Genomic DNA, 19,778 nt, shown 5'->3' with positions numbered 1-19,778 from the left:
ATTAATAATGATATTCCAATCATATTTTATCAAGCTAGCTTTTTAATAACTCATCTGGGATAATATTAGGGCTGGGCGATATAGCTAAAAAATGTATCAACGATATAATGTTTCATATCGTTCGGTATCGATAATTATTGACATTTTTTATAACCTTTTTTAAAACAGAGCAATAGAATTTTTTTTTTTAATTTAACCACTGTATTTTTAATTTGCCCACTTTATTAAGACAAACAACAAATATATATAGGCATATATATTATTTTTAACAGTCAAACACAAAATAAAAATTAAACCAATATCTAATTTCTAATGTTTTATATGCCGATTAAATAGGCCACAGGAGGGCGCAATGAGCAAAATAATGCAGCGCATTAAATTGTCAATGCAAATAACTGTCTATAAAATCGTGCATAACGTCTAAATTAACATATATAAATCAAATATAATTTTGTAAACTGCATAAACAATTATGAACAAAACAGCATCATGTGTTTATGCATTGCTTAGCCTAATACAAAGAGCCAAATCGCGATCACACAGATTGCATTTAAAAACATATGACATCATTTCACATCAGTGAAATGAAATAAACCTTCACAAATTTGCGTCGCGTTTTCTAAACGTTAAAACTGTTTTAACTTTGCATGACTTTCTTTGCATCTCTTGCATGAGACAGCAGTCATATTTGTCTGTGTAAAAATGTGCTGAATATGCGTTCTGTGTGAATGGCTTGGTTTCGGTTTTAACCTAATCAAGATCTTCTACGCATTGAGCTACTATATTTCTCTAATATTTTGAATGAATAACACAGCAGCGGCGCGTCTCGTGGGCTAGACTAACAAAACATTAAAATGCAACGTCACATACCTCATCACCGCATCTCGCGCACCACTGATGATGCTCCCTGACGCACACCTAACATTCGATTGTACCATTTTTGCATTCAAAATGCAAATGTTTATTTTAAATTCGACTAATATTCATTTTTTATTCACAATCTCCTCATCACAGTCAGGCACAGCACTCAATTCAGCATGTGTTCGTGTTTGTGTGAGCTGTCACAGCACGTGCCTATATCATGCGCTATATCGAACAATTTGTATATCGTTATCGATGAAGGTGTACCGTCGATAAATATCGATACCGTTTTATCGCCCAGGCCTAGTTTGGAAGTTGAAAAAGTAAGCCACAAGTAAATGTTTGTGTTTTACATTTTACGTTTTCTTTTTAACTTTTGCCTAATACACTAATAGACTTATTGGTGAAGCTCATGAAATATCTCAGAGATATGGAAGCCTGTTTCCGCCACCGAATAAAAAAATAAAATAAATTTAAAAAAAGGTAATCGCAAATTTTCATCTCATAATTCAGACTTTTTTTTAGAATTACATGTTAGAAACTCGCAATGGCAAGTTACAAAGTCAGAATTATGAGATATAAAGTCAGAACTGTGTGATATTATCTCACAATTGTAAGGAAATAGTCTTATTTTCCTCAGAATTGGACTTGATTACTCACAATTGCGAATTTATATCTCACAATTCGGAGAAAAAAAGTCAGAATTGTGAGAAAAAAAAGTGTGAATTGTCGGATACAAACTCTTTATAACTCGCAATTGCAAGATTATCTCTCACAATTCTGACTTTATAACATGCAATTGCGACTTTGTATCCCGAAGTTGAGAAAAAAAGTCAGAATTGCGAGATGTAAACTCACGATCGCAAGAAAAAAAATTTTGTATTGCGAGTTAATATCTTGACTTTACAACTTGCAATTGCGACTTTGTATCCCACAATTCTTAAAAAAAAGTCACAATTGCGAGATATAAACTCGCAATTGCACGAAAAAGTCAGAATTGTGAGATGAAAAGTCGCAATTACCTTTTTATATTTTTTTTATTCAGTGGCAGAAATGGCCTTCCATACAAAGTACTATTTTACCCCAAAATCAAAATGAAAAGACAAAAATAAATTATAATACAGAAAATTAAGACAATTTTGTGTCATTATTTTTTACAATTATTGTTTTACTAGTGTTCATGTGATACTCACTGTGTCGAGCATCTCTCTCGTGTGGGCGGCAGAAACACAGAAACGAGCTCGGGACTCAATGATGGGTGTAGCAGGGAACCCAACCACCACTGTCCCAATGTTCCTCTTCAGCATCTCCCGCCCAAATGCTCTAAACAACAGTATACAAAATAAATAAATTCATAAAAACAAAGTCTGCAAAATCAAGCACATTTTTTGTAAAATCATCAAAAAACAAAACAAAAAAAACATATCCTCTGGCGAGCATATCATCAAATACAATAGCCATGATTCAGTTAAACAAAAAGTGAGGCTGACCCGATTTTAGCTGGCATGTAGAGCATCAAGGGTACAACAGGGGAGTCATTGTTCCCATAGATGATAAAGCCCATCTCATGTAATCTCCTGCGAAAGTAGGTTGTGTTTTCTGACAGCTGACAGAGTCTTTCCTGACCTGCATAAAAGACAAAATACAAATCATTGCCATCCCTGCAAACCAGCTTCTGAGCCTTTCCAAGATAGTGTGTCCTTGCCATTTATTCATTAATGGTGCTTGCTTGGCTTAATGCTTACTATTGCTCATACTTCAAATAAGTTTCGGTGTGTAACTCATCCCACACCGTTTATAGTATGGACATGAATCAAATCTCAAATTGTGTGGCTTGTTAATACAGAGAAGTGTGCTGTTACATTTCAAAGTGCTCAGACTTGAATAGAATACCTCTTTTCATTTAGACCAGTAAGCAACCAGCCAGAGCACACCTGAACATGCGGAGCAACACTGTCAAAACACTCTGAACACCTTAGCAACCACATAGCAACACCCTAGTGACTTTTGCACAGGCAAGTCTTATTCATTAACATGAATGTTTAAAGCCCACATGGACCAAAGCAGGGTTTTTGTCATTTTGTTGTGTCATTCATGCATTCTTCATATCTAACAACAGGAATGACGAAAAGATAAATTGCAAATATCTCCACAAGTGCCATGCCAGCACATGGCAAATGAAAATCAGGAGGCTGTTTTATCTGAAGCCAAAGGAATTCAAATCCACTTTGAACAGTGGAGAATGATCCTTTGGGGAGAGGTAGAGATATACTCTCCAGTATCAGTTTTCACTTGTTTGACATTCCATTCATAGTGAGGGGCTCCTGAGAAAGAAAAGCTCTTTCTCACAATATTCATGACTGAGAATATTGGTAAAGACATGAAGAAAAAACGGTCCAACCCAACATACAACAGCTTACGAGGAAATGCTAGTCTGGCGCTTTATAAATTAAGCTTAAACTGAACATCATAAACCATTTGTGTTGCATCATAAACTGCTCTAAACTGTATTCAACATGTAGTTTATTAGCAGATTAATTCAGTGATCTTCCACTAAATAATATAAATAATAATAAAGTCACTGACATGTAAACTGTAAGTCATCATGAAATCAGAATTGACAATTCTTTTTTTTTTTTTTTTTAATGAAATGCTAAAGTTTAATGTATATAAACTGACAATCATGTATCTTTCATCAAAAATGTTAATTTGCCCGGCCCTTTGCAACAACATCTCTTCTCTGATGAGTCTGATGAGGGATGGGTAATAAAGTTACATTTACATTTTCAGTCCCTGCCCTCAAGCAACCTGTCACTCAGATGAAACTATCACAGCAATTGACCTTACGACAGATAAATGAACGACAGCCCAATTATTATTATTATTATTATAAATAAACAATAGCAAAATTATCCAGTAATCTCGAAAAATGCAAGCGCTGGTTCAGATATCTATGGTCTTTTCAGAGCCACTTTACAGCAGAATTGAATTCTGTTTGAATCATTGAATCATTTTTTCCTTGAAACAATCTGTATTGCACTATATGAATAAATAAAGGTGAATAAAGTGTGAGTTTGGGCCCCAATCCACAATCCAATCAATCCCTGATGGACAAAATCAAGTCCTGCCCTACACGGTTTTTCATGTTCACGAAGCCGTTTTACTCTGACATATGCCACAATAGCCTAGAAAACACAATGATTTCTGTTTTATGCCGACTTTTATAGTTGCTCTCTGTGGTTGCTGTGCAGTAATATCATGGACAGGTTTGCCACGTCTAATGTTACTACATTGTGCATGTACTAGGAAGTTCCTCTAGTGTTGCACATTAACTGTGCAACTAGGGTTGCACAATTATTGGGAAAAATGATCGTGATTTCACGGTGATGTACCTAGTAATGAAAAGTGGTGATTACAGCATTATATTTATATTTACTCCCGTAACAAAGATTACCATTTACAATGTGTTTTTGCAGCGTTGAGCATTGTAGCCAATCACAGACATGTCGGTTGAGCACATGAATGCAACAGCCAAAGATGCTTAAATCAGTCTCTGTGCAGAATTTGTTGTTCAAATCTATGTGTGTGAGAACCAGTGAGTAAAGTAAATTTATAGTTTACTTTTATCTGCCGTCAGACTGTCTGAAACAGCGTTGTTATAACACGTTGCTATGGATTGACTGATAGACTGGGGTCCTGGCATTCGCAAGCTTCATGCTTTCTAACCATATCTCCACTTTTTCCCTTTATGTTGCAATTATTCTGCTTATTGTACATACAGTATAAAATAAAAGAGGTTTATATCAGTAGTCCCATATTAATAATTGTGACCATAGTTTGTTTACAATTTTTAGAATACACACACACATACATATATTACTTTTACTCTCTGCACAACTCTGTATACATTGGATTGATTTTAATAACTTTAATGTACTTGAATTGTGCATCAAACACTAGGAATATACAAGTATTAAATCAGGACTCGGTCTCGGCAGATACTCAATATTCAATTACTCAGCTCGAATCGGGGGCAAAAAAAATTGATCGGGACATCCCTAATTAAAACTCATTTTTGTGAGAGTGCAAAACTCAGTGAACTTGTGGGTGGGTGGGGCAAGAGAGAGACTCTCAGTACTTGTCATAGGCTATTTCATAATTATTGGTGTTTTAAACCACGCGTGCGTGAGACAGAGAGAGCCTATGGAAGCACCAATAATCTAAATAATATACTTTCAAACATACTGATAAACTAAAATGTTAAATATAAAAATATTTTAAACAGCTAGTTCATATATATTCGGATACATCAGTCATACATCACTATTAGGACCGTGCGTTCTGTGACAAGTTTGCCGCATCGGGGCATGGGAGTTATCAGTCTAAAAGGTCTGCAAAATCAGCCAACGGTGAAAATCAAAAGTAGGTTTATTTTAAAGACCAACAGTTTAACACTAAATATTGGACATAATCGAACAAGTTAAATATAAAAGTATTTAAAACAGGTAGCCTAAGTTCATAAATTTGAAGTAAATTTAAGGGGGCCATTTACACGACGTTTTCAGCCAAAAACTGAAACTTTTTATGCGTTTTGCCTGTTCGTTTACACGACAACGGCGTTTTGGGGACTGGAAACGGATATTTTTGAAAACGGGTTTCAAAGTGCAAGTTTTTGAAAACGCCACCGTTGTCGTTTCAGTGTAAACACCCAAGTTTGGACTCTTTGAAAACGGTGGACGTAATACAGCATTTTTGGCCGTTTTCGCGGATGTGTGTAAACGCAAATATACGTAATAATATATACGTGAAAATGTTGAAAACGCAAGGGGAAAACTTTTCCGTTTTTGACTATATCGTTGTCGTGTAAAAGTAGCATAAATTAAATGGATGCATCAGCCATACAGCACTCCGGACCGCGCGCCCCATGACGAGCCCTGTTAGACTGATAACTTATCTGCATATTTTTATAATAACGATGATGAAGAATATTTTTTGTGAATGTGCTGTAAAGAAAACTAAATGCTGATGACGATGCCGTTTTCGGCATTCTCATTTATACAGCTGTTCAAGAAAAGATAATTTGTAAATATAGGTTTATCACTTTGCAGTTCAATTTTGATGTGGGCTTAGTTTTATAGTCCGTTTTTAAAACATTTCCAAAGAGGACGAGAAGCCTAATCCTCATTTGTGCATGAAGTGCGCTGCTGAGGTGAAGTAGCGGGGCAATTTGATAATAATAGCCAAATAATAATAGGCCGCCTAATAATATTTATAATAATAATAATAATTTAATACATTAATAGGAGGAAGAGCCTAATATAATCTTGACTATCGACAAAGACATCTGCTATCGTCGATACACAATACTATCGTCTATCGGCACAACCCAGATCTATATAGCAGACATGAGTTCTTTCATTCAAACTTATACATTTTATCTTGTATGCGAGTTCCCTGGGAATTGATCCTATGACTTTGGTGTTTCTAGTGCTGTGCTCTAAAAGTTAAGCTACAGAAATCAACTGAAGGCGAGAGGTTTCTTCAAGTTTCTACACCAGGGGTGCCCAAACTCGGTCCTGGAGGGCCGGTGTCCTGAAGAGTTTAGCTCCAAAGCTCTTACTAGGCATAGAAACTTCCAGTCAGGTGTGTTGAGGCAAGTTGGAGCTAAGCTCTGCAGGACACCGGCCCTCCAGGACCGAGTTTGGGCACCCCTGTTCTACACCATAAATATAACATAAGTCCTCTCCTATACATTTGAGAACCTAATGGTGAAGGAGCTCACTACGTCTTAAAGGTCCGTCAGCATCCATTATCCCACAGAGAGTAACGTACGGCCTTCTTTTCTCACGCTAAAGGCTCACAAGGGCTCGAAGAGTTTCCAGATGCAGTGTGTGTGTGTGTTTCGGATATAGATGTGGTTTTCCAAGCGAACGCCCTGCTAAATCAGTCAGGGGTGACAAACTTATACATTTTATCTTGTATGCGAGTTCCCTGGGAATTGATCCTATGACTTTGGTGTTTCTAGTGCTGTGCTCTAAAAGTTAAGCTACAGAAATCAACTGAAGGCGAGAGGTTTCTTCAAGTCCAAGCGAACGCCCTGCTAAATCAGTCAGGGGTGAAACTGAGTTTGCTGCCTGGAGTTAGCATGTGTAACCAATCGCTGAGTCATCGAGTTTACTTTTCCTAAACAAAAAAAAAGAGATTGTGTGACTGCTGATAATTAACACTTTTCAACACTGGGAATATTCTTGCAGTTCAAGGAATTTGAGTACACAATGCTCAATCTCAGATTCTCTTTTCTTTTCTTTCAGATTGACTACTGTCATGGTGGAGCAGATTATATCTAGTTTACTGAATAACGACATCACGTTTAATAGCGCAGACATTGGAAGGTTATTCCTTTTAGTACAGAAGTTTGTTACCACTACAGAAACAGTGATGAGTGCTTGCAATGCGTTGGCCAAGCATTTTTATCTGAATTTGCATACTAGTATATTTCTGGCCTCAACAGAGGCTCAACACTTCTCAAATGATGACAAGTGTTTTGTTCACAAGCATCCAACTGCTTGCCAGGTCAAAGTTTAGTGTGTGTAAACACACAAGAAAGTACACAGGGGAACAGTATGGAAGTCAAAGTACAGGTTACATTATGCAACATTTGTTATATTATAAATAACCACGACTCTTCATTTCACAACAGTAGAGTTAATGCTGCCATCTTGTGGCTCTTTTTAACATTACACATTTTTTAATGTACAAATATAGTATTACTACACTGCCTGGCCAAAAATAAAAAGTCGCCCTCTAGATTTAAATAAGCAAATACTGAAGAGTCTAGCACAGAATCATTATTGCCGTGATAAATATGTTTCTGGCATGTTGTATGTTTGGCAACATTTCTTTTAACCCTAACTGATGCAGTGCGTAGCTTTTTTATTTCTCAAACAACCATGTTTCATTGTGGCATTGTTTTGACAAAGTTATGCAACATCACAACATTTATTTCGATCCATTTATACATTTTTGCCCAGGATCTTGTATTGACAATGGAAGAGTCGAACCACTCTGTGAAGTCGACTCCAGCACATCCTAAAAAACTTCAATAAGGTTAAGCTCAGGGCTCCCAATTCATGTGTGAAAATGATTCGTCATGCTCACTGAAAAAGTATTTCAGAATTTGGCTCCAATGAATCTTGGCATTGTCATCCTGGAATATGGACACGGGATGGTTGTTCAAGAAATGAAAAGCTAAACACTGCATCAGTTTGTGTTAAAAGAATTGTTGCCAAACATATAACATGCCAGAAACATATTAATCACTGCAATAATGATCCAATCCTAGAAAATTCAATATTTGCTTATTTAAATCCAAATGGTGATTTTAATTTTTTATTTTTTGGCCAGGCAGTGTATATTGCTGCTATATTAGGTAACTGTACAAATAGTATTTTAGTATTTTGTAATCTTTATTAGAACTGATCCAGAATAAAATTCTAAACTCACCTAATGTGGTGCCATCCTCTCCCATAATGCACTTCATTGAAGTGATAATCTGCTGGGTGATGGGTGGGGACATTGAGGTAGCATAAACTGCACTGTGAGAATGTAAGCGGAGGTAATCAACCAGGTCCTTCAAAAAACATAAAAATAAAAATTAATTAAAACAAAATAATAAATAAAAATGATTACATAAGAATCCCGATTTAAGCTAAATGTATACTGCAATCCTGAATTACAAGCATATGTAATATTGAGAAGCACATTTTTTGCAGGAGTCACTTTGTATCATTATTAAAAACAGGCTGCAGTCCAGACTCGAACCAGCATGTGTGATTCTTGTGTGTGTGTGTGTGTGTGTAGTAATCTAATGTGATACGCCATTGACAGCAGAATTGGCTACAAACCTTCTTTCCTCCGATGTATCCTCCAGCAGCACCAAAGCTCTTTGTGAAAGTGCCCATCATGATGTCAACATCACATGGATCCAGGCCAAAGTAGTCCACTACACCTCTGCCTCTTGGTCCTAGTGCCCCTATGCTGTGGGCCTCATCCAGATACAGGTAGGCTTTGTATTTCTTCTTTAGGACAATGATCTCAGGAAGTCGGACTATTGAGCCCTCCATGCTAAAAAGAAGAATGCAGGCGTACTATTAAATGCATTCCCATAAAGGACTAGATATTGCTTTGCCATTTTTGTTTGAAAATGTTAAATCTTTTTATTAAAAAAACACCTATTCTATCCTCCTCTGGCATTACAATGAATGCACATGTGGTAAATATGATATCATTATTATTATTGCTTGCCTCTTTATGGATAATGACAAAGAATGAAATGGCCTTCATCCAAACCAGAAAAAGCGTATGCAAACCAGCCTCTATTTGCATATGCTTTGCACAAAACAAATCAGATTTCTGCTCAAGCCTGAAAAGACGAGTATATAGAGTGAAGAAGGTAGATAAAGATTTCTGCTATACCTGTAAATTCCCTCAACGAGGATGAGGATCTTCTTCCAGGGCCGGTGGGTTCTAGGTTGGCCATGCACGATAGCATCCCAGAGCAACTTCTCCAGACTTTGCATATCTGAGAGTACCGGTTAGAAAGGAGCAGGCATCTTAATATGTTATTGCGAATACTGTTCTTAGTGAGCAGGTTATAAAAAGTATGGCATATTATTGCATTTTATTCCTCTGAGGTTCACTTATATTAGATTTTTGTGGCAAAATGCCAATTCAGATACACTGATCACACATAATTAATTTATTCTGCAAACAAAAGCGTTCAGTAATGAGGGAGTTTCTATGTCTGAGCCACCCACTGTGAACTCATATTGGTCCACAATCCTATATATTAAACATCAAATATTATCTAACTGGTTGTGACTGTTTTGCAAAGCATTTTTCTTTTCACTTTGGGCAAAATTTTTTGCATGAACTTACTGTTGTGTTTAAATACACGGATGGTAGCGCCAGAGAGACGGGCACCCAGAACCAGAGATACATGATTGAGCTCATCACTTAAGATCAGACAGCCCTAAGAGAAATACACACATAGGTTAATTTAATGATAAGCAAGAATGCATATAAAATAATAATAAACCTGTTGGCTAAAGAGTTGAAATGATACAAAGCAACATTTCAAATGTAAAAACAAATCAGTTTGCTTTCTTCTGTTACAGCTATAAAGGGGTCATGAACTGAGGAATCTTTTGACAAATAAGAGGTCATCGTACTATAAAAACATCCTGTAAGTTTCAGAACTCAAAACTTTCTCATTAGTCTAAAAACAGCTTACATTGAAGCCAATCTCCCAAAACGACATCTTGTGGAATGTGCCACTCTATGACGTAATAGTCTGGCTAAACACCGCCTCTGCCCTCCGCAGCAGTGTTAATTTCATCAACGAAGACGACGACGAAAAATATTCGTTAACAAACGTTTTTTCAGTGACTAAGATGAGACTTTGACGAGCTAAAACTAATATCTGATGATAAAAACTATGACGAAATTTATGCCGCGTCTTCGTCCGTTCGCCGCGGGGCCCCCTCAAGCACGGGGCCCGGTGCGACCGCACCAGTTGCACCCCCCCCTAAGGACGGCCCTGAGTGAATGACTTTTCGTCGACTAAAACTATTGACGACTCAAATGACTAAAATGTGACTAAGACTATTAAGCATTTTCGTCTCAAGATAAAGACTAAGACTAAATCAAAAATTCCTGTCAAAATTAACACTGTTCCACAGAAGATCATCAACGCCTGAGAGAGAGACGAATGCAGGTCTACACAGAAACCAAACGATAAAGATGCTCCGAAGACAACAAGACGCTGTGCAGTGCCAAATTGTGGACAAACAGTCTCTGCATAACCTTCCATCTGATCCCAACATTGGTCGTTTGTTCACTTAATTTCACCGCGGATTCGTTTACAAACAAGGCACAATTCGACGCCGGATTTTCTAAAAGACTGAAATTAAAAGACGATTCTGTGCCGACTATATTGGATTCGACAGTAATGTCGCACCACACAAGTGTGAGTAACTGTTTTTATTACGTGATCACTATTGCTTTGTCTGTTATTACAGATCGTTTGATATGAACTGAGCATTTATGCAGTTTTGACCTAATTCACAGCAGCGTCCATCTATGAAGGCAAACATATACAACGGTTAGACAATCATAGCAGTGGGCATTTACTTCCGAGTCTACAATCCGCCACGCCTATTCAAACAGAGCGTTCCGATGAGAGGGGGTCAAAACAGGACAGAAAATAGCCTATTCCTGCCTCAATATTGGTTTTTGATGTAAAAATCTTGATAACATTATAAGTGAACCTCAGAGAACAGTACAAAATAATAAAAAAAGGCAGTTCATGGCCCCGTTAAATCTGCAACTTCGCTGGCTAACAAATGCATTAATGTGACCAACTGGATATAAACTAATGCAAATAGATGGTGACAACTGTGACATTAAATATTTGGGTCAGTGTGTGGCGGGAGGAGCAAACGACAGATACAGTGGGTGTGGCATCAGGCCTCGTAGAGGCTTTTATTTAACAGTAAATAAAACATAAAATGTCCAAAACGGAAATAAAGTGTCATAAGGGGAAATAGTGTCCAAAATAAACTGGATCTGGTGTCCTCGTTGTGCTGGGGAATTGTGAAGGAAGGGCAGTATTCAGAAAGGAGGGGTCCAGGTAGGGGGCAGAGTCCGGCGGCCGAACGCACTCCCCTCTCTTCCCTCCTGGACCCACAAGGACACCAGCGTACATGCACAGGGGGAAGAGACCGGTCTCTTGAGGAGAGGCACGCTCAGCTTTTAACAGCGGCGGTGACGAGGCCCCATTGACTTCAGGTGAGCCTCAGGCCGCCAGACCTGGCTGTTTCTGCACCCCTCCTCTCTCACACACCCACTCCTGTTGGCGGTGATTAAGGGACGGGGTGATGATGATAATTAGGGGGAAGGCAGCCGATCCGTCACAGTCAGACTTGCGTGTGTTTTGGTCACATTGTTTTAACTGCTTGAGGTAATACTAATGTTCATGTCCTCTCAGCCTTGAAAGCAAACTGCTGATCTTTCTCCACTAATTCAACATCTAGTCAGCAAAGTAATTACGTAGTAATGATATGAAAACATGCACTATAGTATACTTTATACACACCGTTTTGTTGTCTGTTTTAAATCCACATTTGAAGTCTCCACTCTGTGCAGTGAGCAGTGTCACGTGTCAAAACAAACAGCACTTGGTGTCAGTGATTCTGCCTCTAGAGGCCGCTCTCGTACTGTATAATGACAGCGGAGCTTCTCAGCCGCTCCAGCAATGGACGCAACCCAGAAAAACTAGTGGCATGGATTTTTGCAAATAGCCGATATTTCTGGCAATCAACTATCGTTGCAGATTAATCGGCAAAACTGATCAATCAGTCGACCTCTACTTTGAAGACCATTAAAGCATCTTTTACCCTGATTTTACCAGGATTTCCAGGTAGGGAAACAATATTTAATTTTGTATATGGGGGACAAGTTGGAATTCCTCAAAAGTAATCAAATCTGTTGTGAATGAAACCAGGAATGTGTGCATACATTCTAAAACATAATGGCTTTCAATAACATGTTACGTGACTGAGTTATGACAAATTTCCTGTGTGAGCCAAAGAAATCTGTGAAGGAACAGATATGATCATTGGGAGTATTTCAATAAAAGAACAAAAACAGAACTCCCGATCCACAATTATCTTTGCCACTTTACTTGGCTTTGATTTAAAAAGGAAATTCTTAGCATTCCATTTGACTTGATGTTTGTGTTTAAAACAACTTACTTTTCCCATGAGCGCAGGAATATTCATGGAATTTGTAGCAAAGCCCATTCCAAAGACCATGGATGACTCCACCCCTAAAAACCTGGCCACCAGCTTCTCCAGCTCTTCATGCTTATCAAGATTTCCTGCAAGAGAGCAAATATCTTAATGATGCAAAAACAGATTTGTATAATAACAGAACTGTTTCCTCCTTTTTATGTTGCCATTATGTAAACATCACACACCAGGGACACAATGATACAAATTAGATAAGAAATAAGTTTTGCATAGTGCCGCACATTTATTTTCTACCATAAAAGCAAATCATCACCTGGTGGGATGAATGACTCAATAAGAACTGAATATATGAATAAATATTCTACGTGTCAGTAAGAGGGTGGAAAATTATCATGACAAGGTCAAAATCTTGATTAATTTTATAAGAGGACTTATATAAATATATGGTCCTTTAAAATCTATTAAAACCTACCCAAAAAGTGTCATATCATTATTTGGCCCATATTATACCAGAGAAGTAGTGGCTGTAAAGCCTGAGAGAGTGAGTAGTTATTACCTGTCTCTTGCCTGGAGCTGCACACCCCCACGCCATATTTCACAGTGCACTCAGAGGCAGCATCAGCGCACGTGCCGGTATTCTCAGCAAAGCCGAGGTAGTTATACGAGCCCATATTAATAACATCTTTCAGAACCTTTCCTGTGTGTCTGGAAGAAAGAACAATGAAAAAACAAAAAAAAACAAAACAAGGAATAACCTGAACATCTCAAAAATAATACTACTAATAAAAATGACACGCATTACCTTCAAAAAAGAGAATATATGGCCTCTAAAACTCGTTATTTTTTTAATATTACTTTTTACATATACACTACTGGTCAAAAGTTTGGAATAGTTAATGTTTTTTTAAGGTTTTTGAAAGAAGTGTCTTATTTGCACCAAGGCTGCATTTATTTTGAGCAAAAATAGAGTAAAAACAGCAATATTGTTAAAAATTATTACAATCTAAAATCACTTTCTGTTTTCAGCAGCTGTATTGTAATTAAAATGACAATTAACATATTATCATTACAATTAAAAAATCCAAACTTCTGACAGGTAGTTTATATACTCATTTGAATAATTTTATTTAATTTTCAGATTTTTCCTTAAAGGTGGGGGTCGCGATTTCTGGTTGCCAATGTTGACATTTGAAATCACCAAAACAAACACGCCCCTACCCCAAAAGGGTCTCGCCCCTATTTTGATAGCTCCGCCCCACACATACATGCGCAACCCAGGCAACGATTAGTTCTGTGAAACAAAGCAAAACCAATGTTACACCGTGTCTACACCAGACGCGAGTGGCGCGGCGCAACAAAATACTATAGAACTCATTATAATCAGTGATGCTGTCTACACCATAGATATATATACATATATATGGTCTACACTGACGCGGCGCGGCGCAATGCCTTCTTTTGTTCCGCAGACGTTTTCCTCTTTTGTTTTTTATCCGCCATCATTAGCTCGGCTCACTAATGTCCGTCTTTAGCACTGAACGCTCTCTCCTCCACATCATGAGTAGACACGCCCCTTACTGCTGATTGGCTACAAGTTTGTTTTGCTATTCGGCCCGAATCAGTTTTCTAAAGCATTTTTGAAAAATCGCTTACCCCACCTTTAAATACTATGTACTTACATTTAAATTAATATTTGATACAATGCACTTATTGTGTATATACATGTTTTTACATTGTACTTATATTTGAAAATACCGTCCTGTAATTACATCTGTAATTAATTTCTGTTTCTAAATTTTCTTCTTCCTGCTCTTGCCCTGTCTCTTGGACTGATGGAATAAGTAGTTGCTGACTAGTTTGGATATCAGGCTTTCTGTTAACAGGGTTTGGGTATCAGACAAAACCCCGCCGATTAGTTTGGATATCAGTCAAAACAGATATCTTCTGAGGGGATCTGGTAAGCTGGATCCAACATCCTGGTGTGCTGGCACAGTGTAACACTCACTCAAAGGTCCAGTTGTAGTCAGGTGTGACCCGCTCCACAAGGTCCATCTTGGCTCCAGGGACGCTGCGTATGGGCCTGTTCCAGTTGTCTCTGATCCTCATGTACAGATTCCTGGTGTAGAAGTTCTCAAAGTCCTGGTACAGAGGAACAAAATCCTGGGAACAGAACATACATTAAACTTATATTTGAATAATATCAATCCACAAATATGACTTGTTGTGATGCAGCCTGGAATCATAAATCACACAGTGTTTGCTCATTTTGCCAGAGGAGAACTGACCCCTGACTGAGCCTGGTAGCTATATATAGCTATTTATAGCTAAACTGACTTCACATCACTGTTACTAAACTGAACTGAATCAACACTAAACTGACTCAAGCTAAATAACAACACGGTTATCTTCTGTAGAGCTGCTAATAGCGGAATTGAATTCATTTCATTATTGATGGACTTTACACAGTTAATGAACTGAACTGAACCAACACTGAATTGACTGGAGCTGAATAATAACACTGTTGTCTTTTTAGAGCTGGTTTGCAGCAGAATTTGAATTGGTCTCATATCTGTTTATTACTGTGAAGCTGCATTAAAACTAAAGATCAGCAGTCAGTTTAGCTGTTCAGGACAAACAAGGGACTCATGAACAAGTATCACAAAACAGCAGTAAATAGCCATTGACCATCTAGGTGGCAATGCACAGTTTTACGAATCTTATTTAAACTTGTAAACAAGGTCTCTAGTGTAAATACAGTTTTTATTTTGTCTTGAAGATTATACGTAAACATCTGTTATGTGAAATACATTACTCAGGGCAGCATTAAATAAATAAAAGTCAGACGAGCACCACAAATGTGTTATAACCGTACCTTCTGTTCTTCTCTCTCTCTGGCCAGATGACACTTCTCAAACTTCCAGTCCCTCAGGAAATCTCGCAGATAGCCAAAAATTGTAAGGATGCCGTAGCCTATGTAGGTGAGGACGGCAACCAGGAGCGGCGTCTCCTCAAACGACTCCACAAATGGCTTTTTATAAAGCGAAGTACATGAAGCATGATGGTTCTGTGGGGGGGGGTTCATATGAAGAGAATCTACATTGAAAAATGAATATCTAAACATTACAAAGTGCACCTCATAAACAAAACCAAAGCAAACATCAACAGCATAAAAACAACATTAATGTTCAGCTAGTCTTATAAAAAACAGATAACAGTACAGTAGATTTATTTTGTCCACACTTGATTAAAGACAAATCATTTCAGTACAGGTGGAGCACTGAAAGAATATACATAGAGACCAGAATAATGCTGAAATTTAGGGATGGGCTCTTTTAAGTTGGGCCAATAATAAGCAACTATATAACAACACTCTGAACATTTTAGTAATTGCATAACAATACACCGGTAGCCACCCATACTCGCATTCTCTATGGAAAATGTAATACTGTAGTTGGGACTGAAACTGCTCACAGCTTTAAACATGAGGTTACAGACACCAGAGATGATCAGAAGAGCAGAACTCCATTTGCTACTCCAGTCAAGCAAATGAACCAGAGTTTGCCTTTACACTCACACTGCTTAACAGCAGCATGTGATCAAACTCATGCTTCTCTCAGCTGCATCCACTCTATAATCTGCCCTTCCGGTAAGGAATGGCTTGATCCCTTCTTGCGTAAAGCTCAGTTAAGTCAGGGTTAACACAGTTTGTGGCAGCACTAAGTGTGAAAGACTTTGCGGGAAAACCTCCATTGCTAAATACAGGAAAATCTTATATTTGTTCAGTTTCCAAGTCAGTCAGTCAGTCATAGTTCCTTCCTGAAACAAGGCAGTCAAACCTTCTTTTAAGAAGGACTGGAAATGTTAACTCAAACTACTGAAACTATTTACAGTAGGTCTGGATGAAATATTTTGATGCTATTCATTATATATCCCTATATTAATATAGGCCTACTTTTTCTGAAATGGCTTAAGAGTCATTTTCCCCCCAGACAAAGGCTACATTCAGAAAACAGGCAAAAGTGGCCCAAAATCTTTATGTATTTCTTTCTTTCTTTCCTTAACAGTGACTTGTCTATTAACAGATCTGTTCTATTCTGATTCGGGAATAGAAAAAGTACATATTTGGGAATATGTACACTTAAATCTGATATTGGCCAAATTTTTCAAATGTGAACAGCCAAAAAAATCAAAAATCAAAAAAATAAAATAAAATAATAATAAATAAAATAAACAAACACTAATAACAATACATGGTAATTAACAGCAATATTTAGATAGAAATACATTTTACCAAAACATTTGAGTAAATAACAAATCCCATTTTTGAGCAAACAAACTGTTCAAAATCAATTTTGAATCGATTAACTGAAACAGATTGTTTGACCTGATTAGCAGAAAAAAATCTTAACTTTTTACATTTTTTCTACTGAAATTAAAATATTTAATACTATATATTATTAATAATCAACATACTGACAAGACCTGCTTTACATGGTTTGCATATGTGCTTGCACATTTAGCATGTTACATTTAAAAAAAAATAAAAACTATATAAAATTACTGCACACCTCACCCATAGGTCCCTTTTGATGATAAGGAACAAGAAAAACTAGCTTGACAACACGCCCATGTTCTTGGAAAAGTTGTTGCTCCCATGTAGCTCAGAAGTGCTCTGGGCAAACATCCTCAGGTTGCAAAGAACAAAGCGCTGATCTCCAGTTACATGAGAGAACACTGCACTGTTATTTTCCATGCTTGTGTCAATACAAACAGAGACGACTAAAACGCTAAGCACAAACAATTTATTTGATCCCATAACCATTCATCTCAATGTCATAGGCTGCTAATGCTTTTCATGTTGAGGATTAAAAGTGGGCACTATATAATAACCTCAACTTCTATTATTAAGTCATGAACAAACATTACTTAATGTTTAACAGATCAGTAATTATTTACATTTGAATGTGAAAATATTGGAAGGTCTGACGTAGGGGTGGGCAATATGACCAAAATCTTGTCATTTTATTTCACGGTAACAATATATATATATATATATAGTTATTTTTGCTTTAAATAAGGTCTTTATGATATCAACAATTTTTGATATCATAGCAGGGCTGCCTCTGTAGCACCAGTGCTATGTGAAAAAAAAGTTAACGTACAGCCATAATTCTTGTCACCAGTGTCACATGAAACAGCAGAAGTGCACAACACCGATAAAGATCAAGCACGGCTTCAGTTTGCAGGTCAGGTACAGTTTCTTCTAGCAGAAGGATGACACTTAATAAATTTGCTTAAGACAAAAAAAAATCTCTTCATATAAACAAAGGCTACCTGTGCTCTTTACATTCAAAATGAGAGGCAACCACTGCATTTGAATCACAATCCAAACAAAGATGCTGAATACATGCAGCATGAGCAGTTTTTTAAAATATAAATTAGATTGCATGAAATTTTAAAACAAAAACAGAATGCTCTGACTTTAGTTTTGTGAAACTATACTACATAAAACATCTGCACGCCACGAAACAAAGAGCAGAAGCTCTGAATGAGCCGCAGATTCACTCTCTGACAGCAGGTGGCGCTCATGGAACAGCAGCCATATACAGCGTTTCCTTGGTTACCGCTGTAAACAAAGCAGCGCAGCGCTTATGAACGCTGCTTTAGTATGAATTATACAGAGACCAGATGAAAAGGAAATATAATCTAAACATATTTGTATTGATTTTCAACCGGCTTGCGGTGAATCGTTACATCCCTATTATAGGATTTAGTATCTGTAGCTGTTAAGCAAAACCAACAGGGCACTTTAGGTTATAGTAAATTTGCTATATAGTATATTTAGTCATAACTGAAGGGGCTTCAGGCACTTTAATGAGGAGACCATGATGGGCTTGTTGCCACAAGGACTATATTTCAATAACTATAATGCTTGTGTCAAAATTAGACAAATGTTCTTCAGCAGTGGTGTTTAATGTGCATCTTCAGTTAGCATAATTCGGTCAATCATGATTTGATGAACTAAAATTTTAATATCATCATATCATTCTTATTATTTTTACCATCGTAATTTAATTGCAGATGAGTAAAACAAACAAACAAATAAATAAACATGTCAACTAAAAGGTTTAACTGTGTCAAAAGACAAGGACATTTTTAATAAATAATGTCTAGAAGGAAATTAATTTTTAAAATGAACTGAAAGCCATTAAATAGCATTTCGTACATTTAAATATGTGGAAGATGCTATATATAACGGTTAAATGTTTGAACACATGAAAACTTCACAGAAAACTGAAACCATGATACACATCCAAGCACCCCCTCCCTACACACACATTTAAACCAGATGAACGGTTCTTTCCGAAATCACACTCGGAAACACAATAAAATACCAATACGAAACAGAATTATTTCTATTCTAATTTAACTCATAGTAGCAGCCTAAGCGGCCCCTGTATGTACACTGGAGCGTGTTTCTGGGTGTATGTAGCGCAGGAGGCGGCCTCACCTTCTCCGCCGGGCGGCGGTATCGCTTCTGCTGGAACAAGCAGTGGTTCTTCACGAACCCATTTCCGCCCGTTTTCTTGTCTTGTTTCGTCCGGTGTACGGTGTCTCCATTCAGAAGCTTGCTAGCGGAGTTTTGCGTCATGGCAGGCCGGCGATGCGTGCTGGGTCTCCGGCTTCACTTGAGTAATCTCACTGGATTTTCCGTACCCTCCCAAACCGTCGAATGACAACTCTACGTTCACTCCTAGATTACAGGACAGACCACGCCTTTCACACGAACTCACAGCCAATGAGCAACGCCGTATGGGCGTGGCTTATCAATACATATTTATCGCCGCGTGACGTCATTAACCCACGTAACCCTTTAGGGCGTGGACCACCCCCACGTTCTGTCTGTACGTCACACATTACGATTTTTATTATTGGATGAGTAATGGAAACTCTGACCTATACGTTAAATATCTACCTTAATGTAATGTGAGTTTCACGCTAGACACAGCACATCTGCACTTTTTATTTTTTTACAAATAAGGAACAAAATCTTGAAAGCTAAAAATGTCTAAAAAAATAATTTTTCTGTGCTTTCAGTGAAAGAAG

General features: G+C 37.5%; 1 protein-coding gene across 1 annotated transcript in view; it reads right to left on the bottom strand.

Annotated features, from left to right (window-relative positions):
* Positions 1-19,400, bottom strand: part of LOC107728348 (serine palmitoyltransferase 2-like) — a 22,128-nt gene extending 2,728 nt beyond the window's left edge. The window contains exons 1-11 of the mRNA XM_016538486.1: positions 19,183-19,400; positions 15,544-15,735; positions 14,677-14,831; positions 13,228-13,376; positions 12,675-12,799; positions 9,799-9,892; positions 9,337-9,442; positions 8,766-8,985; positions 8,365-8,491; positions 2,352-2,487; positions 2,055-2,184 (exon numbers count right to left, since the gene is read on the bottom strand). Of these exons, the coding sequence (XP_016393972.1) occupies positions 2,055-2,184; positions 2,352-2,487; positions 8,365-8,491; positions 8,766-8,985; positions 9,337-9,442; positions 9,799-9,892; positions 12,675-12,799; positions 13,228-13,376; positions 14,677-14,831; positions 15,544-15,735; positions 19,183-19,323 (1,575 nt within the window). The 5' untranslated portion in view covers positions 19,324-19,400. The remainder of the gene's footprint in view (positions 1-2,054; positions 2,185-2,351; positions 2,488-8,364; positions 8,492-8,765; positions 8,986-9,336; positions 9,443-9,798; positions 9,893-12,674; positions 12,800-13,227; positions 13,377-14,676; positions 14,832-15,543; positions 15,736-19,182) is intronic.
* Positions 19,401-19,778: the final 378 nt, after the last annotated feature.

This window comes from Sinocyclocheilus rhinocerous, unplaced genomic scaffold, assembly GCF_001515625.1.
Source record: "Sinocyclocheilus rhinocerous isolate Xijiao unplaced genomic scaffold, SAMN03320098_v1.1 scaffold277, whole genome shotgun sequence".
In the NCBI taxonomy this organism is placed as follows: Eukaryota; Metazoa; Chordata; class Actinopteri; order Cypriniformes; family Cyprinidae; genus Sinocyclocheilus; species Sinocyclocheilus rhinocerous.
Note: the sequence above shows the minus strand (reverse complement) of the source record. Positions and strands in the feature narration are given on the sequence as shown.